At 42.4% G+C, this 27,612-nt stretch overlaps 1 protein-coding gene across 3 annotated transcripts; it reads left to right on the plus strand.

Moving 5' to 3' along the window:
• The first annotated feature begins 568 nt into the window (after positions 1–568).
• Positions 569–27,223, plus strand: med14 (mediator complex subunit 14). 3 transcript variants are annotated; one of them, XM_034186149.1, is made up of 29 exons: positions 569–988; positions 2,791–2,817; positions 2,918–3,023; positions 3,130–3,303; positions 3,397–3,526; positions 4,036–4,164; positions 4,520–4,627; positions 9,781–9,913; positions 10,136–10,286; positions 10,374–10,485; positions 13,806–13,931; positions 14,019–14,097; positions 14,569–14,728; positions 14,824–15,018; positions 15,965–16,099; positions 16,309–16,385; positions 16,474–16,634; positions 16,717–16,863; positions 16,984–17,228; positions 18,032–18,301; positions 18,410–18,644; positions 21,545–21,667; positions 21,859–22,035; positions 24,271–24,515; positions 24,597–24,776; positions 24,976–25,083; positions 25,957–26,082; positions 26,180–26,369; positions 26,535–27,223. In XM_034186149.1, exons 1-29 carry the CDS (start codon positions 813–815, stop codon positions 26,606–26,608), a joined length of 4,299 nt encoding a protein of 1,432 aa, XP_034042040.1. In that variant the 5' UTR covers positions 569–812; the 3' UTR covers positions 26,609–27,223. The 3 variants fall into 3 exon arrangements, with proteins under 3 accessions (XP_034042040.1, XP_034042041.1, XP_034042042.1); XM_034186150.1 differs by having other exon boundaries at positions 24,277–24,515; XM_034186151.1 differs by lacking the exon at positions 21,545–21,667.
• Positions 27,224–27,612: the final 389 nt, after the last annotated feature.

Genomic DNA, 27,612 nt, shown 5'->3' on the forward strand with positions numbered 1-27,612 from the left:
ATGTGCCAAAGTCAAAGATGCTGTGATTTTCTTTGGGAGTGATGAGGATGACAGGATTAGAAATGAGTATATCAGAGGGACAGAGCTGCAGGACAGTTTGGAGACAAAGTGAGAGAGATGAGACAGATTGAGATGTTTTGGACATGTGCAGAGGAGGGGTGCAGGGTATGTTAGGAGAATGGTGCTGAGAATGGAGCAATAAGGGGAACAAAAAAGCCAAAGAAAAGGATGATGGATATAGTGGTGTGGCACATGCAGGTGATTTTGTGGGGAAAGTGAGATAATCACTATTTCTGATATTTAATTACATTTCTTACAAGAAGTCCATATGTTGGAAGAGCTGAACCACTTCCACTATTTGTGCGTGTGTATTTGTCTTTATCCCAGAAACCATTTGGTAGATTTCCTTTATGGCTGGTGACGAAATTTTGCCTAAATATTTAGCTTTTTTAGAGGTACCACAAACAATAGTTATTATATACTCCTGGACAGTAGGTGGCAGGAGGTACGCCTGAATTTATTGATTTGTAACCGCCTCAGCGCAGGAAAGAGAAGAAGAAGAAGAAGAAGAAGAAGAAGAAGAAGAAGAAGAAGAAGAAATGGAAGAAGTGTCTCTGACGCTCTCCGTAAGGAGTTAACTAAAAGGTTTATTCATCGTGTTTCTTTGAAAGAAAAATTAAATTAAGTCCATGTCGAAGAATTCTTTAGGGGAAAACAATGTGTTGAGCCTCAGAACATTCTTCTTTCCGTGGACAGTTAGCAGCTGCAGCCGGACAGTTTAGTGTTGTAGCACCTTAGCTCGCTAAGGTAAAATGGCTCCGGTGCAGATCGGCTCCGAGGGGCAGCTCGTTCCGCTCGGAGGTCCAATGGTTTCGGGTCCACAGCCGCCTCCACCCGGGGCTCCGGCCACACAGGGAGTCCGACTCAGCCTGCTCATTGAATTTCTTCTCCAGAGAACTTATCATGAAATCACTCTGCTCGCGGAGCTGTAAGTAACATGTTAGCCTCACAGGCCTCACTGCTAACTATGAAGTTAACAACTAATGCGGCTTCACACGCACACAGTTCAAAAAGTGTGTTTTCAGGGTTTGCCGATAGGCGTTTAATCGCAAGTATGAATTTTTCACCGTAATATGTGGTAAGTGTAAGGATTTAACATGGGCGCATTCAGGAGTTCCCACAGGATATTGGACCCCCCCATCATATATTCTTTCTCAATTAATGATGCATAATGCACATTGGAAACACGTGTTTTTACTTTATTGTATTATCCCTGTCCATTACAAATGTATGTATTTTATATATGTGTTATTGTTGTTGCTAAAAATACAAGATGTGCACATAACTGGTGCCTGTCCTTGCTAAAAATAAATGATGCACAGCAGAAAACATGGAGGGAAGCACTTCTCAGGAGGAATGCAATAATGACAGATTGTCAGAAAAGCGCTTTCTATTGTGCATCATTTATTTTTAGCACACATGAGCACCACTTATGTGCACACCTGAACATACAGGATATTTTTGTAGCCCAGGGCATTGAGCATTGTAGACTTTACCAACTGTTTTGGTCTGTTTTGTCAGGTTGGAACAGTGAATCTGGTGTTAAGCTGATGGGGAACCAGATGGGATGAAAGATATTTAATGCAGTTGTTTTCCCATTATTGCACTGTTGTAAGGTTTCTTTCCTTGTTGTTTTTTTTTTTTGCAAAACAAATAAAATAAAAACCTCTTGGTTTGTCAGATTTTTTTAAGGAAGTCCACGGGATAATTAAGAACCTGCTGCAATTGTGCTGTTGTATTTCAACAAATAGTTAATATACTGTAGTACCACTTTCTGTAGCTGACTTTCTGTTACAGATTTGACCAAAAGTTGAGTGATATTTTCAGAATGTTGACAAATCACTTTAGCAAAATGACAATGGTTCCACTGAACGATGAAATGGGACTGCTGGGTTTTAATCCCTCATGATAATCGTCATTCTAACGAGGCTCTTGTGGGAGCTCTATTACCAGCAGTCGTAGTGACGGGAAAGTAAGTCGTGTTAAATAGTGCCTTTGCATTGTTTTTTCAAATTTAGTATTGTGGTACCATTGTCTCTTATAGGGTTTAACAAGTTCTTCCTCTGTTCTTATATCTACACGTACCCTGCAATGTATTTTAGAATGCTGTCTGTTTGTCCAGCAATTAATCCTCTGGCACATTGCCATTTTTCCATAATTTGTATTGTCTGATTAAAATGCTCATGAGGCAGATTAAACAAAAATGTATGCAGACACCATATACACTTATGTGGCTCATTCACATGGATGTGAACAATGTTGGAGTCCTGTTTATTTACCCAATTTAAGCTACGAGTATCCATGATGCTAGGGTCCAAATTGAGAAAAGACAGGAGCATTTTAGATTTCATGAATTACAGTTTCAGTTTACAGCCAGAATTAAATATTGCAAGATGATGTACATTTTTATATTGCAAGTGCAAAATGGTTTGTGTTTATCATTATAAAAAAATTTAGTTTGCTCAAATTTTTCAGCACCATTTCTGTCAACATTTAAAAATATTGCTTACATTATCCACTCCACTTAGTTAAGAAGGAGAGATTTTTAGTTAGTCACATTCACGCTTAATTACACAGTAATATAATGATATATTTTTGTTGAATCTATACTTTGTATCAGTTGAAATCTGCATTTGCTCATGAAATTATCAGATGCTCATCTCTCCAGACAAATAAATGCACAACCAGCAACAAAATATAATAATTACATGTTTGATCTTCTTCTTTCAGGCTTCCTAGAAAAACAGATATGGAGAGGTAGGTTTCTCTGAATGTCATTATTTGCTCAGCTCCATTCTGTCAAAGCATTCTTTTATATTCTATTTATTTTATGTTTTACCTGTCCTCTGTTCTACAGGAAAATTGAGATTGTCCAGTTTGCCAGTCGTACCAGGCAGTTATTTGTGCGTCTTTTGGCCCTTGTGAAGTGGGCAAGCAATGCAGGAAAAGTTGAAAAGTGTGCGGTATGTTCAATCTCTGTCCTGAAAATGCCTTTTAGTAATGCACAGCAATGGATTTAGACCTAAATGAACAGTCTGAACTCTCCCTCTTTTGGTGCCATGCTAACAGATGATCTCCAGCTTCTTAGACCAGCAGGCAGTCCTGTTTGTCGATACAGCTGATCGGCTAGCGTCGCTGGCCAGAGATGCCCTAGTACATGCTCGTCTTCCAAGCTTTGCCATCCCCTTTGCCATTGACGTCCTCACCACAGGATCATATCCACGTTTGCCCACATGCATACGGGTGTGTGTTTGAACAGTCTCCTCTTTGCTACTTAAGGCTGCCAGTCTGTATTCTTGTTGAAACATCAAATTCACGGTTTGTCCATGTGCACAGGATAAGATCATTCCTCCAGATCCCATCACAAAAGCTGAGAAGCAGACCACACTGAACCAGCTCAGCCAGATTCTACGACACCGTCTTGTCACCACAGACTTACCTCCTCAGCTCGCAAACCTCACAGTGGGTAAGCAGCGCTTAAAAAAACACATTAATCTTCAGTATAAACTGTTTATTGGTTTGATCTCACTGACATTGGTGATAAATTGATTCATGTTATGTTTGGTAAACAGGAAAATAATCAGCTGATCAGATAGCTTAATCTTTTAAATAATTTATATAGGTAAAATTGCAAACTCTGTCATTGTATGTTCATCTCATTCATTCAGGCAGTAGGACATTAGCTTTGACTGGTACCAGATTCTAAAAATGACAATCTGGGACATTTTATTTTGTATGCATAGTAACCCTGAACTGAAATATGTGGGTTCAGAAAATGGATGGGTAATCTAATTTAAAATGTTTTTTAACATTTTATATTTGGATTAACACACACACATGCAGAATCAGAATAGTCTTTACTCAAGTATCTACAAAACAAGGAATTCAGATATTACGATCCAGACATTAATGAAATAAAAAAACATTATATGACTGTGGGTGTGTGTTTATTGTGGTCCATCTGCTTTTCTGAAGCTAACGGGCGTGTCAAGTTTCGTGTGGAAGGAGAGTTTGAGGCCACCTTGACCGTGATGGGAGATGACCCCGATATTCCCTGGAGGCTGCTGAAGTTAGAGATTCTGGTGGAGGACAAGGAAACTGGAGGTATTCAGCTCTCCTGGACAACACAGTAGTCCCAGTGATGGTATACTGCACTTCAGTGGTCCTCAGCTCCTGAAGATCAGCTCTTCTGAACATTGTCCATCTCTCCCTGCTTATCCCACAGTGAGCTAGCTACCTTTATCTGTCAGCTCTTTCTCAGTTGTGAGAAAGAACATCTGAAGGAAACGTAATCTCTCGGAGCAAGGATCAGACCACTTCTCTGTGTTATTTGTAGCAGTTGTCCATCTTTCCCCCCCAACCCCTGATTTGTTCTTTGTTTCACCTTGATTCACTCTTTTCTCCACACCCTCTGTTCTTCTTTTTTTTATTTTTAATCAGTCTTTTGTCTATCTGACAGATGGCCGAGTCTTGGTCCACAGTTTGCAGATTAACTTCATCCATGAGTTGGTTCAGGCACGTCTTTGTGCTGATGATAAACCCCTACAGGACATGTACAACTGCCTGCGTATCCTTTCGTCTTCACTTAAACACTTATTTATCTTTTTTTTTCTGCAAAGGATTGCCCACATGTCCGTATAACATTTTGGTTTTAATACTTGTCTGCTGTGACGTCCAGCAGTCATGTATGTTGGAGCAAAGGGTGTGTGTGGAGGGGGCGGGTGTCATAAGGAGAGAGAGCTGCTCAGTGCTTAGGTGTCTTTATTTGTCAGGAAACATTTGCTGACTTATACTTCACAAATGATGTTTGAATCAGTGACAGCCTGATTGCAGCACTTGAAAACCTGAATGAGGCATGTTTCAAATTTGTCATTTTCCTGGATGAAGAGTCAGGCCCAAGCTTTCAGTGACATCATGGACTTTGCTGTCACAAGTGGATTTTCATGGGGTGAAAGTGTCAACCTTCAATCAATCAATTTTATTTATATAGTGCCAAATCACAACAAACAGTTGCCCCAAGGTGCTTTATATTGTAAGGCAAAGCCATACAATAATTGCGGAAAAACCCCAACGGTCAAAACGACCCCCTGTGAGCAAGCACTTGGCGAAAGTGGGAAGGAAAAACTCCCTTTTAACAGGAAGAAACCTTCAGCAAAACCAGGCTCAGGGAGGGGCAGTCTTCTGCTGGGACTGGTTGGAGCTGAGGCAGAGAACCAGGAAAAAGACATGCTGTGGAGGGGAGCAGAGATCAATCACTAATGATTAAATGCAGAGTGGTACATACAGAGCAAAAAGAGAAAGAAACACTCAGTGCATCATAGGAACCCCCCAGCAGTCTAAGTCTATAGCAGCATAACTAAGGGATGGTTCAGGGTCACCTGATCCAGCCCTAACTATAAGCTTAACTATAACTATAACCTTCTCGCTGTGAGGCAACAGTGCTAACCACTAAGCCACCGTGGTGCCCCAAGCATTATAATGTCAGTTTATTTTTGAAATGTCTTGTACAATTACAGCTTATTTTAATGAAAAGAACATATTTATCTGGGAGGAATTCCATAACAAATATTTTCTTTCTAACGCCATCTGCGGGAGGACGTGTGTGTGTGTGTGCGCGCACGTATGCATGAGCATTTGAAAAAACCAGAAGTTACCTTGATGTGATGCGTGACGCTGACATCTGTGAAATGTCTTGTAAATCACTCCAGAGGAGTTATCAGGTTACAAAAACAGCACTTTCCATTTTAGAAGTGTTTATTTCTAAATAGCTTGTTCATAACATATGAGAAACAACTCAGATTTACACATAAAAGCCACCGTTTATGAGCATTTTTTTCTGCAATGTTGGAGGAGGAGTCAGAAAAAGACTCGCCGGCATACGTCACTGTGCCTCTCTACTCTGATTGGCAGCCACTGTGTGCATCCCATAATGCTTCACGCATGTCTGGGAAAGCCCCCACGTGATCTATGACGTCACTGTCCGACTGTATCGGTCTCTACCTTCACAGCCGTAAGTAGTACTTATGGCTGTCTGTTCTTTTCATATTTTACCCTTCAGGGGAACCTTTCATTAATTTTGTTCTAGACAATGCAAATTTTGATCGAATTGATAACGTCATACCATAAATCACCTACTTAAAGTCTAATAAGTAAAATTATACTGGAGCCAGTGAAAATTCTTTTTAATGCCTGAAATCTTAAAAAGCTCAGTAGCCCTATACTTTTAACAACTGGGTCAATGCTGACTGTGATCTAGGTTCGTGTCCCAGGGTTCAAAAGAAGTCAACAGGCTCGATCCTTTGCCTACTGTGCTCTGACTTTGTGGATGAATTTGCCTGTTGACATTAGAAAAATCCACTTCAGTTTCATCTTTTATGGCAAATCTGAAAGCCCATTTAATTTTTGGCTTAATAATTCGTTTTTTGGTTTTATTTGCAATTAAAGTTCAATTTTAATTGTTCTTACTGAGTTTTGTTTTATTGTTATGTCTTAGGCCCAGACAGGGGTCCTGTCTAGGGTGTACACCAGGCTCCAAATTGCCCTGTGACCCTTAATTGGAATAAGCAGACATAAAAATCAAAATGAAGGACTTGATGTTTTATTATGTACAGCACTTTGTCAATTTTTCTACTTGAACGCGCTATACATAAAACTAATATTTTTTTTAAAAAATGGGTGGGGGCACATTTTCAAGAAACCAAGTGTCACTAGACCTCACCTGAAATATATACTTTTAAATTTTGCCATGTATATCCATAAGTGATTAATTCTACAAAATTTCTGAAAATATTTTTAGCATTATGAGATGGGATTGCTTTTGATCTTGCTGAAGATACTGAGTGAGCACTCGTGAATAATAACAATAATATAATTTATCAGGCAGGAGGATCAAAAGGAATGACAAAAGTGAAACTACCATAACACATTAAAAACAAAAGCCAAAAATAAAAACAAAACAAAAAACAATAAATCAATTTTATTTATATAGCGCCAAATCACAACAAACAGTTGCCCCAAGGCGCTTTATATTGTAAGGCAAGGCCATACAATAATTACGGAAAAACCCCAACGGTCAAAACGACCCACTGTGGGCAAGCACTTGGCGACAGTGGGAAGGAAAAACTCCCTTTCAACAGGAAGAAACCTCCAGCACAACCAGGCTCAGGGAGGGGCAGTCCTCTGCTGGGACTGGTTGGGGCTGAGGGAGAGAGCCAGGAAAAAGACATGCTGTGGAGGGGAGCAGAGATCAATCACTAATGATTAAATGCAGAGTGGTGCATACAGAGCAAAAAGAGAAAGAAACAGTGCATCATGGGAACCCCCCAGCAGTCTAAGTCTATAGCAGCATAACTAAGGGATGGTTCAGGGTCACCTGATCCAGCCCTAACTATAAGCTTTAGCAAAAAGGAAAGTTTTAAGCCTAATCTTAAAAGTAGAGAGGGTGTCTGTCTCCCTGATCCGAATTGGGAGCTGGTTCCAGAGGAGAGGAGCCTGAAAGCTGAAGGCTCTGCCTCCCATTCTACTCTTACAAACCCTAGGAACTACAGGTAAGCCTGCAGTCTGAGAGCGAAGCGCTCTATTGGGGTGATATGGTACTATGAGGTCCATAAGATAAGATGGGACCTGATTATTCAAAACCTTATAAGTAAGAAGAAGAATTTTAAATTCTATTCTAGAATTAACAGGAAGCCAATGAAGAGAGGCCAATATGGGTGAGATATGCTCTCTCCTTCTAGTCCCTGTCAGTACTCTAGCTGCAGCATTTTGAATTAACTGAAGGCTTTTCAGGGAACTTTTAGAGAAAACTACAGAGTCCGACATTGTTTTTGCAAAGTTACACACCGATTCAATATTAATTTTAGTGACCTCCGATTGGCGTAACCGGGTGTCATTACTGCCGACGTGAAATACAATCTTACCAAATTTACGCTTAGCCTTATCCAGCAGTTTCAAATTTCCTTCAATGTCGCCTGCTCTGGCCCCCGGAAGACATTTGACTATTGTTGCTGGTGTCGCTAACTTCACATTTCTCAAAACAGAGTCGCCAATAACCAGAGTTTGATCCCCGGCGGGTGTGTCGCCGAGTGGGGAAAAACGGTTAGAAATGTGAACGGGTTGGCGGTGTACACGGGGCTTCTGTTTAGGACTACGCTTCCTCCTCACAGTCACCCAGTCGGCCTGCTTTCCCGGCTGCTCGGGATCTGCTGAAGGGGAACTAACGGCGGCTAAGCTACCTTAGTCCGCACCGACTGCAGGGGCCTGGCTAGCTGTAGGATTTTCCACGGTGCGGAGCCCGAGTCTCCAGTTCGCCCAGCCTGGCCTCCAAAGCTACGAATAAGCTACACTTATTACAAGTACCATTACTGCTAAAGGAGGCCGAGGAATAACTAAACATTTCACACCCAGAGCAGAAAAGTGCGGGAGAGAGAGGAGAAGCCGCCATGCTAAACCAGCTAAGAGCTAGTAGCTGCGCTAAGCTAGCAGATTCCTAAAAACACACAAAGTGAATAATGTGTAAATAATTTAGAGGTGATTCAGCAGAGGGAGTGCTTTAGTTAAGGCATGTGAAGATTACACTGTGAAACAAATCGTTATCTAGTTAACTAGATCAATCTAACTGCACAGATTAAACAGCTAACAGATACAGCAAAACACCGCTGTGCTCCGGAACAGGAAGTGATACAATACCACAGTGAGAGCCAACCACCAGTAGAGGCAAGCTGGCAGACGTCGTTGTAGAGAGACTTGCTTATTCTGGGAGTGATGTTCATGTCTTTGAGGTTTCCTGCCTTTGAGATCAAGAAACACTTGAAAGTTATGAGGTCACTGGACATAGAAATTTGGTGCTGCCAATATCTTTGCAGGAGAATGAAGGGCTGTCTGTCAGGTCCTGATACTTCCTGTCTTACTGTATAGTTGGGAGATTTGTATACCGGGTACTGCAGGAATGACTGTGTCAAATTTGGGGAGACTCAGATGAGCCATTCCACCAGCACTGTGAGGAAACAGCTATAACATTTAGGCTGGGTGGCACATTCCACTGGGCGTGATCCCAGTACACAGGTGTCTCAGTTTTCAGGACACTGCCAACTTGATGAGGCCAAGGATACGCCCGTGTTTTACCTGGATGCAGCAGATAGATGGCTCCTTTTCAAAACTAGGGATTGGCCAGTTATTTGCCTGAGTAGTTACCACCCAAAAACCTATGGTGGTTCTGTAAGGTGGTGTATGGTGCAACGTGTGTTACATCACATGCTCCTCAACCTGACCTGACCTATCACTGCCGAATGTGGTAGACTGTTAGACAAAATAATTTAACTTGTAAATGCCAGATAAAATTACTCATATATGACGTACACAGCAGGATGACTTGCTATTCTGTTTTACAACCTGTCAGGCTTGCGACACCTAGTGGGCCTGACCTGGTAACAAGTATAGGTTGCATGAGACATTCAAATTCGGCGTGACTATAGTTGAGTAGGTTCTTCATGCATACTGAGCACACGCTGGCTAATCACAGTGCACATCAGTACGTCTCTGCTTTGCCTTTCCTGTCGGAGCTCACGGCGCCACTTACCGTCTCAGAGAGCAGCTGTGTTCGGAAACAAATGCCCCTTTGAGCAGCAGGGCGCATGTGTGCACGAGTGTTTGGAATCTTAATGCAAAGATGTGTATGATACTTTCATCACACGGCATCTTCCTTAAACGCACTGTTTCCAGACTCCTTCTGTCTGTCGCTGCAGTTGGAGGTGCTCCACTCTCAGACGCTGATGCTGATCAGGGAGCGCTGGGGAGACCTGGTGCAGGTGGAGAGATACCTGGCTGCAAAATACCTTACGCTCTCTGTTTGGAAGTGAGGAAGCCATGCATAAACAGTACACACTCTAATACATGCAGTGTCTTGTTTATTAAAAGTATGCACTGTGTGTGTGTGTGTGTGTGTGTGTGGGGGGTGTAGTGAACATTTTTCCAGGTGGGTCATGCTCAATGGATAAAACATTTCTCCATTAGGGGAAGGAATCAGCCTTATTCAGTATTTCTGCATCATTTCAGCTCTTTTCTTCTGTTTCTGCAGCCAGCAGGTGTTGGGTAGGAAAACTGGCACTGCATCAGTGCACAAAGTGACCATCAAAATCGATGAATCAGATGGTTCTAAGCCATTGCAAATATCTCATGAGCCACCTCTCCCTGCCTGTGACTCTAAATTAATGGAACGTGCTATGAAGGTAAGATACATATCTGGGATTTTCAAAAATACAAACAGAGCAGTTGTGTTGCAGTCTAACAACTGTGATTGGAAATTTCCTCCACAGATTGATCACCTGTCTGTGGAGAAACTTTTGATTGACAGCGTACATGCTCGGTCCAATCAGAAGCTACAGGAATTAAAGGCAATTTTGAAGGCGCACAATCCCTGCGACAACTGTACGTGTTTACTCAGTTTTATTTAGAAGGAAAATACAGAATAAAATACTCAAGAAAACTGTAGGAAACACATGCGAGGGTTTGGGTTTTTTGTAATTCACTTTTTATTGCTTTATGAACATTGAAACAACAAAACCAACACATAAATGAACTGGAGCAGGAACAAGTCCACTACAACTATAACATTATTAACAGCAAGAAAAAAGAAGGGGGATATATAGACATACACCACATGTCCAAGGGTTGATGTTTTCCAAATCCTCTGTTCCCACAGTCACCACCCATTTTACTTCACAGCTAAATCCTTCTTACAGTTAGAATAAGTCATCATTCACATGAAAATCAGTCTCATGTTTCTCTCATCATCCACCTCATAAGTGATTCAAGTAGGGGCGAGGGTTCTGGTTTTTAAACGTACATCAATCCCAACTACCCAACCCGAAACAGTATGTGGTGGTTAAGGAAATAAGTCAATTGCTCTATTTGTGATGCAATCCACATCATTTAGGTATAATGTTTTCATACTTAATCAGCACTGGTATAAACAACAAGGATTTGCACCCTGAGTTTAGCTTCAGGCGGTAAATCAGGTTTTGGTTTGTTTTTACCCAAGAGGAAAGACTGACGGCGAAAGATGGATTATTTAAGCGCAGGGAGTCACCAGGTTTTCATCAGGTAAATGTGAATAATTTGTATGATATTACAGAAAGGAGTTAATCAGTAACTTCACAAAAACTTTTTAAGCTGCCATCAGAGTTGTGGCTTCCCATTTTAATCCATCAGTGTGCAAAACTAAAACTCCATTGTGCAGACAGTATCAAGCGGTGCAGAGTGCAAGCCGTGGCGTGTGTGAGGTGCAGAACGGAAGAGAAGATTGAAGTTATTACATCTTATGCTGCGTTCACACCGCACGCCACGCAATGCCACAAATTCGCATCCCTCACCTGGCAGTGGACATCCCACCATCGCCCGGTGTCGCTTTGCTTGAGCCGCGTTCACACCGGATGCCACGTGACACCACAAATTCATAATTTACAAAAACTGGCTGCTGTCGCTGCTGCAGTGCTGCTGCTCGCTCTCCCCTCAAACTCTGTCATAATTGTGTTATAAACCAGTCACCATTTGTTTTATTATACATCTGTGTAGTTAATAAATAAAATAATCTTCACGAACGATTTGTTTGCGTGCACGTAAAAAAAACAAAACAAAAACAAACGGCTGCTGCCGCTGCTGCGGTACTGCTACTCGCTCTCCCCTCAAACTCTAAGTCCTGCTCACAGGCTGGCTGCCAGTGACAGGACATGTCCACATCAAGTATAAACTCCAGACATCTTCATGTCACTACATGTCCAGTCCCTGATTAGTCATCGTGACGTGACAAGATGAAAAAGTTCAGATATTTCAACTTGGGGAGGAGGGTAGCACAATGCGATATCGCTCTACAAACGTGCCAATCGCTCAAAATCGCTTCATTCACGTCCATCGTGTCGCATTGCATGGCTTGAACTTTTGTGGCCTCAACACGTCCTTCCATAGGGATTACATGGCAACCGTCGCTCGCGTGTTGTCTGGTGTGAACGCGGCAATAGACTGTTGTTTGCTGTTTAGAGAGCCTGTAATACATCTGTAAATTATTAGTTACTTAGTAGGAGCTCTGTTTTGCCAGATTTTGACCTGCCCCACTCGTACAGATGATATTTTCTGACCAAGCTTACCTGCATGTTACGGGTTGACTTGCGCATTGCTCCATTTTGCAGCAGCTGTAAATCAGAATATCCAGCAGGACACTTCAGTCCAGTCACCATTAGTGATTCACCGTTTTCCAGGAAGTTGAGGCTCCTTTTTACTTTACTTTATTTTTCATGTTAAATTCTCACTATGTGCTGTTATTAGAAAGTGATGAATAGAAAGTGCTTGAAAATGTTGGGTTGGTTCTGAAATATATGCCATACTTTATGTCTGAGCCAAATGAAGAGTTGGAGAAAGGAAATTGTCAGATGGCGTATTGCACAAGTGAACATTTTAATTAAACCTGTTGCAAATGTCTGGTCTGGTGTAAGAACCAGTACATTCTGAGGTGGATCTACATAAAGGAGGTGCAGCTGTGACATTTGCAAGACACATTTTTTTTTACTTCATAAGAAGGGGTTCTTTTGGGAATGGCAGAGGCGAGCGCACTAACTGGTGCGCTAGGTCAATATTCAGGAATGAAAAATGTCAGTTTTTTGGTGGATTTCCGCTTTGTTCCATTGGGTGTCTTGTTGGGCAGCAAGGGGCCCTTGAAGTAAAGCTGTTTTTTATTTCTCATTCTCTTCATTTTTCCCCACTAAAACCTTAAAGAGCATACATCTGTGTGTAGTGTTTACCTTTTTATGTTAAACTGACTTGTTATGGTCTTTTGAAACAGTTGATGTATTTTATAACTTAAAAACCGGAGTGATGCTAACGTGTTAGCATGTCTATGGCATTTTCAATGTTAAAGTTAGCATAAAGCTGTCGCCTGTCAGCACGTTTGTGTGCATTTGTGTTCAGTATAATAATTGACTCGGCTGTTGATCTATTTATTTAAAGGTTTATTTTGAACATAAAAGAAGTAAGTGCAGAGTGATTGAGCCAGAACATTTATTTATTTAAACACTGAAATGCTTCTTGATAATTTGGTTTGTTTTTATTTGATATGTGGTTTCCAACTAATTTTCTCATCTGTTATTATTGCCCCAAGAAATTAATTTTCATTAACCCTTTCAATTTACACCATCTGTCTGTATTTGTACTTTCTCATTCATTCTGCAGTTCCCAAATAACATTAGTTTTATTTAAGTTTAATGACAATTTGTTTCTGTCAATCCATATTTTCAATTTGTTCATTTCTTCAGTGATTTCCTCCAGAACTTTCTGCCAAGATAGAAAACTGCTGCATTCTCGTAAGGGCAAAATACTACTGGAGTGATTTTGAATAAGGAAAGTTGTTTGTTGTTGTTGTTGTTTTTCCTCACCAAAATGGGTGCTGCACTCACAACAGTTTGTTGTCTGAAATAGCCCCAGATTGCATTTCAGAGCTTCTAGAATTCAAAAAATTGGGGGGTTTGGGATAATTTTGGGTTTCAGCTTTGTGTGGTGTGTGTGTGTGTGTGTGTGTGTGTGTGTGTGTGTGTGTGTGTGTGTGTGTGTGTGTGTGTGTGTGTGTGTGTGTGTTTGTTTCACCACTTTCATCCCTGAATATTAGAATGTTTTCTTGCACACCAGCTGCTTGCTGTAAATTAGTGTTACATAACTGGCAATTTTTTTTAAGTAAAGCAAGAACATGTTGTTTATTGCAGCTTTCATAGAGACGGCTTTGCCCACACTTGTTGTTCCAATACTGGAGCCTTGTGGTCGTTCAGAGTGCCTGCACATCTTTGTTGACCTGCACTCTGGTATGTTCCAGCCCATGTTGTACGGACTCGGTAAGAAGGAACAAAATTCTGCTGAATACACAATTGAAAAATTTTTCAACTTTATTGACTTTAAAACCGACTGTCTTCTCTCTCCAGATCAGTCCTTGCTGGATGACATTGAAAAAAACATCAACGATGACATGAAGCGCATTATCTCTTGGCTTCAACAATTGAAGTAATTCCTGAATAGTAATTTAAATATGAAATGGGTTTATGTTGCGCTGAGTGCCACCCACATTATCATCTTTGTTGGTACAGTTTTGTTTGTTTGTGAAATGTTAATATGTCACGTAGGTCAGTGTTACAGCCCTAAGTCTCGCATTACAGCTTAGTGCAAAGTAAAAGAGACCTGACCGGATTTCTGTAGTCATCAAATCTTAATCGCCCCGTTTGACAATCACATAATCTCACAGTCTGATGATACGGTTGCCATGTGATTAATTGTGCAGACTGGCAAAGTGTTAAGTGTAGTTAGCTATCTGCTACAGGAGTTTGTCGTGTCAAATAATCCATTAAAATCCTGCTCTGCTGGGGGTGTCCTTCGAATGACTTGTTTTTGGACACCTCAGTCATTAAATGGGGCTGCTACGAACGCTGGGTGTTTCATGTTCATTTAGTCACGGTTTTCATGTTTGTGTTTGAAAAGGTTCTGGTTGGGGGAGCAGCGCTGTCGACAGTCTGTGAAGCACCTTCCCACCGTGTGCTCTAACGTTCTCCACGTCTCCAACTCCACCTCTCATCCTGTCGCCAGTTTGTCCAAACATAAACTCTTCGTCAAGCTCACGCGAATCCCGCACTACTACATTGTGAGTTCCTTGACAACATGCCGTTCGTGGTTCTCTCTTGATTTTTCTGTGTCTTCCTCATGTTTTTCTTCCTGCTTTTCATCTGTTCTGACCAGGTGGTGGAGATGTTGGATGCACCCCACAGCCCCACGGAGCTGCAGTACAAGTACGCTTTTTTGTCTGTGACTCAGCTGGAAGGAGAGGATGGACCCATGTGTGCACAGCTGCTGCAGCATTTCAAGGCCAACCTGGAGCAGCTTGTTCAGGATACCACCTCAGGAAGGGGAGCTCGTTCAGGAGCAAAGAGAAAGGTAGTAAAACTGTCAAGTCCATAAGTGTTTGGACAGGGGAACTCTTTGAAATGCTGCCTCTGTTAATTCAAGGAATTTAACAAAAACATCCATTTAGGAATCACAGCCATTTTTATATAAATTTGTCTGGAGAAGGCAGTTCTCAAAAACTGAACATGCAACAGTGAGACTAGTGAGGGAAGCCACCAAGACATCAGCATAACTCTGAGTTCATAGTAGGTTTCTGTGGCTGTGATTAGGACAAACTGCATCATGCAACTTTTGTTTGTTGCATCACCAGTTACACAGCGTCATGGGGGGACATGTCCCCCCCATCTTTTCAACCAGGGGGGACAGAATATGGTATGCTCCCCCCACCTTCTGCCATATATGTGTGTACTTGAAACATGCTATGGCAGTCTTAAGAGTGTCTTAAATGTGCAAAACCATGTCAGAATAGTATCTTTGTTTCTGCAAGTTTGTATTTTTAGCAGCATTGACTTATTTACAACACCTGTTTCTTGTTTGTCACATTCGGAATTTTCTGGGACTGCATTTTCCCAGATTTGAAACCAAAAGTAGTTGCCTCTAGGGACTAGTGTCTACACATAAGTATCAATGGACCATACGCTAATTTACTAAATTCTGAAGGTTAGAAAAGGAAATCAGAAAAGCTATCTGGGACCTCAGAAAGCCCATCTGCAATTATTGCTTGATCTCCAAAATCAGTCTATGCAAGCGAAATTATGTTCAGTATGAGTGTTGTCATTAGTGTCACTTCGAAAATTTAATTCATGATAAGTAATTTATCCTAAACTTATGATCTGTTGTTTTTTCAAACTTATGCAAAAACAAATCTTGAGGAAAAAAAATACAGTATGCAGTTTTTCCAAACAAGTATGCAAAAAAGTAAAAACAAAAAAACTTGAAGCAAAGTGTGTCTGGATCAGTTCTTGTTTCTGTGTAGGTGTTTGGAGACCAAGGAGACTTGGAGCCAAAGAAGCCCAAACGATCGGGGGAAATGTGTGCTTTCAACAAGGAGCTGGCTCATCTGGTGGCGATGTGCGACACCAACATGCCCTTCGTTGGTCTCAGAACAGAGGTCAATCACTGTACTTAAATACTGTCATATAGCACTTATTTAAACGTGCTTTAAGTTTGGGCGGGATCATATTTAAAAACAAACAAAACCCCCAATGGAAAATCTGCTTTTCAAACTACATCCTCCTATATTATAAGTTTTTGTGCTTTTCTTCGCCCCTGCACCTAGAGCCGTATGTTGATTAGCTCATGTTTTCTCTCTTTGCGTAGCTGTCTAACATGGAGATCCCAAACCAGGGAGTGCAGGTGGAGGGAGACGGCTGCAGTCACGCAGTACGTGTCCTCAGGTAATGCACGCAGTTTGCACATGGTATGTCAGCTCCATGAAAATGAATTTTAAAACCTCTACAACCCCACACTATTACTCTTGTGCAGGATTCCTCCCTGTAAAGGAGTTGGAGAAGAGACCAGGAGAGCGTTGGAGCGTTCTGTGCTGGACTGTACGTTCCGTCTGCAGGGCAGGAACAACAGAACCTGGGTAGCTGAACTGGTGCTGGCTAACTGTCCTCTCAACAGCACACACAGCAAAGAACAAGGTACGTACAACACGGTGACAAGTCTGCTGCATGAAACACCATCCAACCTCTAAATGTTTCTGCTGCCTGTTCCTTCTGTTAGCCACCACGCGTCACATCTATCTGACCTATGAAAACCCTCTTTCGGAGCCAGTGGGCGGGAGGAAGGTGGTGGAGATGTTCCTTAATGACTGGAATGCGATCAGTCAGCTCTACCAGTGTGTCCTCGAATTCTCTCGTGCGCTACCAGGTATAAAGACGTTTGTGATGCCCATTGTAAATGTGAGTGGTTGAGATGTTGAACTTGATGATGGTGGAGATACATGCAGTGGTTTGCATGCTGACCATGTAGTTGTCTGCTTTCCTGCAGAAATGCCTTCTTACCTGAGCCAGTTCGCCGAGGTACGACTGTATAATTACCGTAAGCTGGTGCTTTGCTATGGCAACACCAAGGGCAGCTCTGTGACCATCCAGTGGAACTCCAGCAGCCAGCGGTTCCACCTGGCCCTCGGCACCGTGGGGCCAAACTCTGGGTGCTCCAACTGCCACAATATCATCCTCCATCAGCTGCAGGAGATGTTCAACAAGAGCCCGAATGTCATGCAGCTGCTGCAGGTGTGTGTGTGTGTGTGTGTGTGTGTGTGTGTGTGTGTGTGTGTGTGTGTGTGTGTGTGTGTGTGCGCGCGCGCGCACCTTTCAGATATTCTGGTGCTTTTCTTCCTTTCAGAAGAGCTTTTAGTCATTCTGGTTCCATCCTTGGTGTTTTGTTTAAGCTGTTGTTATGGCAACGTGTCCGTCATCTGTCCATCGTCTGACTACCTTTCATCGAAAGTGGCTCTTGTCCTTTTGGTTTTTAATGGATTTTGAGTTTGATGATTCTTTCTTTGATGCATCAAGGCAGTGTTCACAATTCTTCCTCATGAAATTTTGGGGAAAATACAGACTTTGTGGTGAAAACAGTGAAATTCATCAGATATTTCTTTTCCTTCACTTTCTGGTGAATTTTACTTTTGAAAGTTAGAATTTTTTTGAAAAACTGTAAAATTCAAACATAATGTGACATGTTCCAGAATTACATTGTTGTTGGGGGGAATTGGCCAAAATAAGACACCATTCCAGAAAATTTACACATAAAGATTTTGGAAGAGAACCTCAACTACCAGCAACAATATTTGCAGCAGTTTGTAAATTACTGTCCTCTGAGACAGTTCACACACTGCCATAAACATGTCACCTGTGTAAATGCTAAAGTGACTCTGAGAAAATTTGCTGCAATCAATCAATAATTTTATTCACGGTATGTCATCATATTGTGGGTAAATGGTTCGGAAAATAAAACCGGCAAAACTCGGTGTCATTGACGCTGTGCCTTTTTCTTTTTGAAATGTGTAGGCTGACTTTTGAATTTTCTTCTTCAGGTGCTTTCTGATACCCAGGCTCCCCTCATTGCAATCAACAAGCTTCCCACGGTTCCCATGCTGGGCCTGAGGCAGCGCACCAACACAGCCTACCAGTGTTTCTCCATCCTGCCACAGTCACCAACACACATCCGCCTGGCCTTCCGGAACATGTACTGCATTGACATCTACTGCCGAAGCCGTGGCGTGGTTGCCATTCGGGATGGAGCTTACAGTCTCTTTGACAACACTAAGATCGTAGAGGGCTTCTATCCTGCCCCAGGCCTCAAGGTACGCTCAGCTTACAGGCTGATTCCATCACTGCATCTTTTATTTTGCTTGACTACTTATTTAAAATTCCAAATTCAAATCATCCTCTTTGACTCCTTTCCACTCTAGACGTTCCTGAACATGTTTGTTGACAGCAATCAGGACGCTCGCAGACGCTCGGTCAATGAAGATGACAATCCTCCCTCACCAGTGGGCGTAGACATGGACAGTCTGATAAACCAGTTGCAGCCACAACCAATGAGAGGCGGTGGTGGAGGCGTGTACCCACCCCTCACTTCACCGCCACCGAACTATCACGCCAACGTAACTCCATCTCCATCTATGATGCCCACACAGTCCCCAGGTAATAAACCACCACCAGGTGTTTGGGGGTGTGAGTGGATCGCTCTGTAGTGTGGTATCAGCCAAGCTCATCATTCATTTGCTAGTTTGTGTGTTGCAAGTACAAATATTTGCATGCCAGGAGAGGAGAGAGAGAATCTTTGTGTTCGTTTTTTATTTTGTAAAACCATCAAACTGGTTGTGTGTATCATGCAACACCAAGCGAGCTACATACTTCATCTGACCGACTGTTGGAAAGAACGCATTTTCAAACGAAAGTGGACCCACCGGTTCCCATGAAATATAATTTTGACAGTTTGAAAGCCTTTTATTGGACTTTAAATGGTGCAGCTGCCTCGGTATCAATTTATTTTTAATAACTTGTATATATGGCTGACCTGTTCCAGCAGTGCAGTCTGAGGAAAAGTATTCACAGCACTTCACTTTTTGCACATTTTGTTATGCAACAGCCTTATTCAAAAATAGATGAAATTCATTTTTTTTCCCAAAATTCTACACACACCCCATAATTACAATGTGAATTTTTTTTTTAAATTTAGATTTTTGCAGATTTATTAAAAATAAAACTAAAATCATATGTACATAAGCATTGAAACTCATAATGGAGCTCAGGTGCATCTCATTTCCAATTATCATCCCTGATGTTTCTGCAGTTTAATTGGAGTCCACCTGGGGTAAATTCAGTTGATTGGACATGATTTGGAAAGACACACACCTGTCTACATATAAGGTCTCACAGTTGACAGTCAGATCACAAACCAAGCATGAAGTCAGAAGAATTGTCTGTAGACCTCAGACAGGATTGTTTCGAGACACAAATCTGGGGAAGGGTACAGAAACATTTCTGCTACCTTGGTAAAATGGTAAATGGACTACATTTATATAACGCTTTTCCATCTGCATCAGATGCTCAAAGTGCTTTACATATTATGCCTCACATTCACCCCAATGTCAGAGTGCTACCATACAAGGCGCTCACTACACACCGGGTGCAATAGGGGATCAAAGATTTTCCAGTCAGGCTGGGATTTGAACCGCAGATCTTCTGGTCTCAAGCCCAATGCCTTAACCACTAGACCATCACCTCCTCACTGTGCTCATTGGGACTTTCCCAATGAGCACAGTGGCCTCCATCCATAAATGGAAGTTCTGCTCCACCAGGACTCTTCCTAGAGCTGGCTGCCTGTCTAAACTGAGTGATCGGGGGAGACGGGGGAGAAGGGCCTTAGTCAGGGAGGTGACCAAGAACCCGATGGTCACTCTGTCAGCTCCAGCATTCCTCTGTGGAGAGAGGAGAACCTTCCAGGAGGACAACCATCTTTGCAGCAATCCACCAATCAGGCTTGTATGGTAGAGTGGCCAGATGGAAGTCACTCCTTAGTAAAAGGCACATGACAGCCCACCTGAAGTTTGTCAAAAGGCACCTGAGATGTTCATAAAGCAACTAAAGACTCTACTTTTAAACAGGCTTTTCAAGGCCAATAATCTTTTAGTACTGAGTGTGTATTTTTACTGTATATTTTTATTGTTTTACCTTGTAAAGCGCTTTGTGACCCCTGTCTGCGAAAAGCGCTATATAAATAATGTTTACTTACTTACCTGAAGGACTCTCAGACCATGAGAAACAAAATTCTCTGGTCTGATGAGACAAAAATTGAATTCTTTAGTGTGAATGCCAGGCATCATGTTTGGAGGAAATCTGGCACCATCCCTACAGTGAAGCATGGTGGTGGCAGCATCATGCTGTGTGGATATTTTTCAGCAGCAGGAACTGGGAGACTAGTCAGGATTGAGGGAAAGATGAATGGAACAATATACAGAGACATCCTGGGTGAAAACCTGCTCCAGAGTGCTCTTGACCTCAGACTGGGGCGACGGTTCATCTTTCAGCAGGACAATGACCCTAAGTACACAGCCAAGATATCACAGGAGTGTCTTCAGGACAACTCTGTGAATGTCCTTGAGTGGTCCAGCCAGAGCCCAGACCTGAATCTGATTGAACATCTCTGGAGAGATCTGAAAATGGCTGTGCACCGATGCTCCCCATCCAACCTGATGGAGCTTGAGAGGTGATGCAAAGAGGAATGGGCAAACTGGCCAAAGATACGTGCACCAAGCTTGTGGCATCATTTTCAAGAAGACTTGAGGCTGTAATTGCTGCCAATGGTGCATCAACAGTTTTGAGCAAAGGGTGTGAATACTTACGTACATGCGATTTCTTAGTTTTTTTTTTTATGTTTAATAAATTTGCAAAAAAAAAAACAAAACATTTTTTATGTTGTCATTATGGGGTGTTGTGAGTAGAATTTTAAGGGGAAAAAACGAGTTGACTCCATTTTGGAATAAGGCTGTAACATAAAAAAATGTGGAAAAAGTGAAGCGTTGTGAATACTTTCCAGCTGCATTGTACCTCAGTGCATAAGGAGCTGGCCTGCCAATATGTAGACAAGGATTTGAATCCCGCTCATGCTACCTGTCTGTGTCCTTGGAACAGACACTTAGTCTGCATTGTCTCAGTCCACCCAGCTGTAAAAATGTTTACCATCTTTGGCTATGGAAGGAAATATGAGGCATCATTGTAAAGTGCTCTGAGCAAATCCCGCAATGGTATCTCCTTTGTTAAGTCTGTGAGACGACACTGAAAACTGGATGCCAACACGAAAGCAGCCCACCAGCATCCTCATATTCCAGCTCACATGGATGAAGTATGCAGCCACCTTTAGACACCCAGCTTGCAGCCCAGAGGGACTGAAGCTTGGAACCATTTCCACTCCATCCCAGCCCACCAGCGATCACAGCCCTCCAGCCAGCTTGTTTACATGAGTGTGTCTGGGAGCCTGTGTGAGGAGAACCTCTGAGTCTGATGAGCTCTTTGGTGTATGTATGTGTGTGTGTGCACAGGGAACATCCATGCCTCTGGCTCCCCTAGTGGAGCTCTAAGGGCACCCTCTCCTTTTGGGCCTACCCCATCTCCATCTTCTCTGGGCATAGCCATGGGCCAGACCAGCTTTGCCAGTCCCCACGGTAAGCAGCGGGGGGCCTTGATGTTAGTTCTGGTCTGCTGGGTAAGGCTGGTACGGAGTGGAGAGAACGTCACCACAGTGCACCGTTATCCGAAATGACACTTGGCCTGTAAACCGTGGTCACATGGTGCTGCGTGCACTTGATGATAATGTAGACTGAGCTCATCACGGGGCTTCTCTCTTTTAATATAGGTGCTCTGGACCCTAGCTCTCCTTATACCATAGTGTCACCCAGCCAGCGGGGCCAGTGGCCAGGCTCACCTCAGGTTTCAGGGCCTTCTCCAGGTGCAAGGATCCACGGAATGTCACCTGGTAACCCATCACTGCACTCACCCATTCCTGACCCTCATTCTCCACGTGCTGGGACTAGTAAGTAATCTTCTCTCTGTCCCTCTGGATCTGTTTCTAAATGTTTAAAATCTGCCGTGATTAAACCATTACCCTAGTATCCTGAAAACTATAGGCAGATATCAAATGTATCATTTTGCTCTAAAATTCTGGAAAAGGTGGTGTCACTGCAGCTTTTGGACCACATTACTGAGAATAATCTTTTTGAGTCACTGCAGTCTGCTTTTAGAAAATATCATTCCACAGAGCCGGCTCTCAGTAAAGTGGTGAATGATCTTCTGCTTGCAATGGATTCGGACACTACTACGGTTCTGGTGCTGTTAGATCTCAGTGCTGCATTTGTTACTGTGGATCATCATATTCTACTCGATAGGCTTGAGAATCATTTTAGGATTACTGGGAATGCCCTTGCATGGTTGACGTCATACCTGACCAGTCATTCTCACTGTGTTTTGTACAGTAACATGACCTCTAACCTTAGTGACATGAAATTTGGGGTTCCACAGGGGTCTGTCTTAGGTCCCCTGCTTTTCTCCCTTTATATAGCACCCCATGGGCACATATTGCGGCATTTTGGGATTACCTTTCATTGCTGTGCTGATGATACTCAGTTATACATGCCGATAACGGCTGGTAATCTCATCCACATAAAATCCTTAGAAGATTGTCTTGCATCAGTGAGAAGCTGATGCCTACTTTTAAACTTTTGATAAGACTGAAATGATGGTTCTTGGTCCAGTGAGACATCGGCATCAATTTGACCAGCTAACGCTTAGCCAAGGCTCATGTGTCATACATCACACTAACAAAGTGAATAATCTTGGGTTCATTTTTGATCCTATGTTGTCCTTTGACCTCCACATTAGAGACATTACGAGGACTGCTTTCTTCCACCTGCGAAATATAGTGAAAATTCATCCCATCCTGTCTGTGGCTGATGCTGAGACCCCGAATCATGCGCTTGTCTCTTCTCCATTGGACGAATGTCATGTTCTGTTTTCTGGTTTACTGCAGTCCAGCATTAGTGCTGTTCAATTTTTTCAAAATGCTGCTGCCAGACTTTAGACTAGAAGCAGAAAGTTTGACCACATTACACCCATTTTGGCATCCCTTCACTGGCTTCTTGTCCCTGTGAGATCAGATTTTAAGGTTCTGTTGCTAACCAATAAAATTGTTCATGGACTGGCACCTTTCTACCTAGCTGACCTAATTAAACCCTGCGTACCGGCCCGGGCTCTGTTTTCAGGGTGCAGGACTACTTTGTGTCTCTAGGGTGAATAAAAAGTCTGCGGGTCACAGAGCTTTCTCTTATCGTGCCCCTGTTCTGTGGAATGATCTTCCTGCATCAATAATAGTTAGATTCTGTGGAGACTTTTAAGTCCAGACTTAAGACACACTTATTTTCCCTTTCATGTGGCTAGCATACTGGCATAGTATGTTACTATGCTTTTTACTCTTAATTCATTAATTTATTAGGAAACTGAGCGGGCCGCGGCCTCAACTTTATCTATGTTCTGGTTCTTTTAATGAAGTTTAGGGCTAGTGGCTGGCGATCACCTTAGTATTTCTCCTGTTTTTCTTGTTGCTTAATGCTGACAAATTATACTGTATTTCTTGTCTTTCTGATGCCTGATTCTCTTTTTTTTTTCTCTCTCTCTCTCTGTTTGAGGTGCGGCTCCATCCAGAGATGGGTGTGGGTGTTTTCTTCTGCAGGCCTCCCATCCTGTGCACCAGCATGGACTCCCAAAATTTCCAGTATATTCGTGTTGTCAAAAATGTCGGTAGCATGACCCTAAGCAGAGGGTCACCTCTTTGAGTCTGGTCTGCTTGAGGTTTCTTTCTCAGATCATCAGAGGGAGTTTTTCCTTACCACTGTCACCTGTGTTCTTGCTCTAGGGGTTGGTAAGGTTAGACCTTACTTGTGTGAAGTGCCTTGAGGTAACTTTGTTGTGTTTTGGTGCTATATAAATAAATGAAGTAAATTCTCTCCATTCATCTGTTCATATGAGGGTGCATTTTAAAGTTCTGTTAAAGACCTACAGGATACTGAAGAGGTCCAGTTGGTTCACCGTTTGTACCCTACAATCCCAGGGGCTAGCCTGTTGTTTGTCACTACTGTTAGAAAGAAAACAGCAGATGGTTGTGTGTTTTTGTTCATTTTGTACACTGTGCAGCTGGTAGCTCAGTGGGATTAGGAGTTGGGCTACTGGTATGTAGTTAATGTTTGACTTTGAAAATGTTTTGTGTGTGTGTGAGACATAGGTTCCCAAGTCATGCCAACCAGTATGCCTCCACCCCGCAAGGTCCCTCAGCGCCCCTGGGCTGCCTCCATTCCCACCATACTCACCCACAATGCCTTGCATGTGCTCCTGCTCCCCTCACCCACACCCTGCCTTGCACCAGTCCTGGCAGGAAGCTACCTCTGTTCGCCTCTGGAGCGCTTTCTTGGTTCAGTTATCATGAGACGCCACCTGCAGAGGATCATTCAACAGGAGACCAGTGTAAGTGTGGCTCAAGTCATTTTTTATTTTTCAATACGTGTCTTCTTTTTTTGTTATTAAAATCTCTTCTTCCTCCTTCAGTTATCCATTGTGAATTCTAACGAGCCTGGAGTCATCATGTTCAAGACTGAGGTGCTGAAGTGCCGCGTGGCTCTCAATGCCAAGAACTACCAGACGCTGCAGCTCAAAGTCACTCCAGAAAATGCAGGACCTTGGTCCCAGGAGGAGCTTCAAGTCCTTGAGAAGTTCTTTGAGACCCGGGTAGGTGAAGGCACCACATAGATTTATTTTTCATTGGAATGCTTGTTATGTCATCCCTTAATTTCAGCACCAGCAACCTCACTGCTATAAAAACGTATGAATCCTGTTTACTGCGACTGAAAAGCAAGTTTGATGTTCCTCTCGTTATTAGTGTGATTATCTAGAAGTGACTGCTGGGTGGGTGAATGTGTCTCTTCAGGTTGCTGGTCCTCCATTTAAGTACAACACTCTGAATGCCTTCACAAAGCTGCTGGGAGCACCGACCAACATCCTCAGAGACTGCGTGCGCATTATGAAGCTAGAACTGGTGGGTCACGCCTTCATGTTGCATGTACATGTATCAATTTATTGGAAAGGTAAATAGAAAAATGTGTTGCTTGTTGAGAACAGATAACATTAAAGATGGCGTCTGTTTCATTGTTTTCACCATTTAAGTCACCATTTGGCACCACTACAGTTTTATTCCTTATGTTCCAATTAAGCTGTCATGATCTTATTTTGTTAATATGATCAAAACTTGCCTGGTCTGAAAACAGTTTAGGATTTTGAACCACATTAGTTGGAATATTGTCATAAGATGCCCTGATGCACCGATTACTGGGGTGCATTCGGGGGTCAAATGGTACCACTATGCTTCATATGCTCTGTGGTATTATGAAGCTGATGATACACTGTAAACTTTAAACTGTGACAAAATCTGGAGAAATGGAGGGAAAAATGTAAACAAACATGGCAGATACTTGTTGAAAACATAGGCCACCAGAAATTCCATTGAGACGAGAACCTGATAAGATGTGGACAAATATGAAAATTTTGCAGGATATCTGCTGGACACTGTAAGATCAGACTCACACGTGTAAGTTATGTTTTTATTTGGTTACTAAAATGAGTAGGGAGGGGAAAATATTTTTTCCTACCTTTTATTCAAAGTATTTTTCCTATTGTGAGAAACTCTGCATTCCCACTTTCTATTGAATTCAGCATGAACGTTGAACCTTCCCTATGCACTTCCTCCTCCATGTACTCTGTAAGAGCTCACCTTGGAATAGCCTCAAAATAAATACTTTACCAGCAGTAAAAGGAGATGTGCTGTAATTTTGCGACGATGCCACACGCCATTTTCCGCTTTTTAATCGCATGCTGTGTACCAAACATCTGTGTTCGCGTCTTCTTCCTGCAGTTCCCTGACCAGCCGACACCACTGAAGTGGAATGTCCAGTTCTGTCTGACCATTCCTCCCAGTGCTCCTCCCATCGCACCTCCCGGAACCATCGCTGTGGTTCTCAAATCCAAGATGCTCTTCTTTGTAAGTGTTGGCCGTGCTTCATCGTCAGGCTGCCGCCTGTCTGAGCAGAAACCTGTGGAGGATTAGGTGTCTGACTGTTTTGTCTCTGGTTCCTCAGCTGCAGCTGACCCAGCGTATCCAGGTCCCTCAGGAGCCAGTGAGCATCATCGTGCCCATTGTGTATGACATGGCCACAGGCCTGACCCAGCAGGCCGACATACCCAGACAGCACAGCTCGTCCGGGGCTGCAGCGCTGATGGTCTCCAACATCCTCAAACGGTTCAATGACCTGCATCCCGCTAGACAGGGTGAGTTTTTTTTTTTTTTTTTTTTTTTTTTTTTTTTTTTTTTTAGCATCCTGTTAGTATCCAGAATTTGTAATATCTGAATCGCTGTCAGACGCCGTCTGAACACTCGTCATTCTCACAATGAAATCTTGTGTGTCGTCATTAAAGCTGCGTATGTCGTTTCAGGTGAGTGTACGATATTCGCTTCTGTTCATGAGCTCATGGCCAACCTTACTCTGCCCCCTGGTGGTCGTCAGTAGGACCAGCAATGGAACTGGAGCTTTTTTTTTTATTTATTTATTTATCTTCAATAGGAGGACAGATACTTTTATGAGCTGTGCGCAGTTATGGCACCATATCAAAACACAGCATGTAATCCACTACACCTGCTGGACTGGATTTATAAACCCTGTTATCAGTGACTTTAAAATACACGGAACTGCAGACTACAAAGTTTATTATGACTTTAAAAGCATCGCTGTGAAGGTAAGGCTTGATTTCCAGAGGCATTTTATGCAAAGGAAGAAAAATTTTGTTTTTTCCTTTTGATGCACTTGTACACAGAGGATTATCTACTTAGTTTAAGTTTGTTTATAGAAGATATGTATATTATTGTAGATTTGAGTGTAAAAAGATCGGGGGGGGGGGAATTTTTGCTGGGAACTTTATTCTTCAGGTGACACTCGTATCATATCAGAATATGTGTTCCTTAGCAGTCCTTGCTTTATTTTATTGTACCTTTTTATTTAAAGCTTTCACTTTAGACAGATACTTTGTAACCTGGCTGTATTTTTTATCAAGCCCCTCTTTGATTATTGAAGAAGTGAAAACATCTTGTTTGACTTTTACCATTTAATAAAGCGACCTCACATTTGGTTTGTGTTTTGACAGTCTCTCATTGATGATTAAGGCAAATCCATTTTATATTGATGTTGCAGCCAAGCATTTCCTTCTTCACAGCCCACATTTTCAAAAACTGTGAGAATTTGTGTGATCTAGAGACTCAGACGTTTTCATGGAGTTAATGTGGAAGTCAACAACCCTGAAATCAAAACTGAAATGAAAAGCTCTTTAAAATACCACTAAATGACAGAAGAAAAACCACTGGAAATAACTGACTGTAAAATGAACAAGGACAGGTCAACATTACAAGTGCCAAAAACATGATGATGCTGTAGAGACCAAAGGTTCTCAAGATGTTCCTCAAGGACCACCTAACAGGTTTGCACCCAGTCAAGTACTAACAGACCTACCCAATGAGCTA

The sequence above is a fragment of the Thalassophryne amazonica genome, chromosome 14, assembly GCF_902500255.1.
Source record: "Thalassophryne amazonica chromosome 14, fThaAma1.1, whole genome shotgun sequence".
NCBI classification, from domain to species: Eukaryota; Metazoa; Chordata; class Actinopteri; order Batrachoidiformes; family Batrachoididae; genus Thalassophryne; species Thalassophryne amazonica.

Bases quoted from the DNA above. Each gene is read 5' to 3' on its own strand.
- med14 (XM_034186149.1), top strand. From the start codon at position 813: ATGGCTCCGGTGCAGATCGGCTCCGAGGGGCAGCTCGTTCCGCTCGGA. The intron at 9,914-10,135 runs GTGAGGAAGCCA...CTGTTTCTGCAG, and splicing joins CTTACGCTCTCTGTTTGGAA to CCAGCAGGTGTTGGGTAGGA. The intron at 16,386-16,473 runs GTAATGCACGCA...ACTCTTGTGCAG, and splicing joins CACGCAGTACGTGTCCTCAG to GATTCCTCCCTGTAAAGGAG.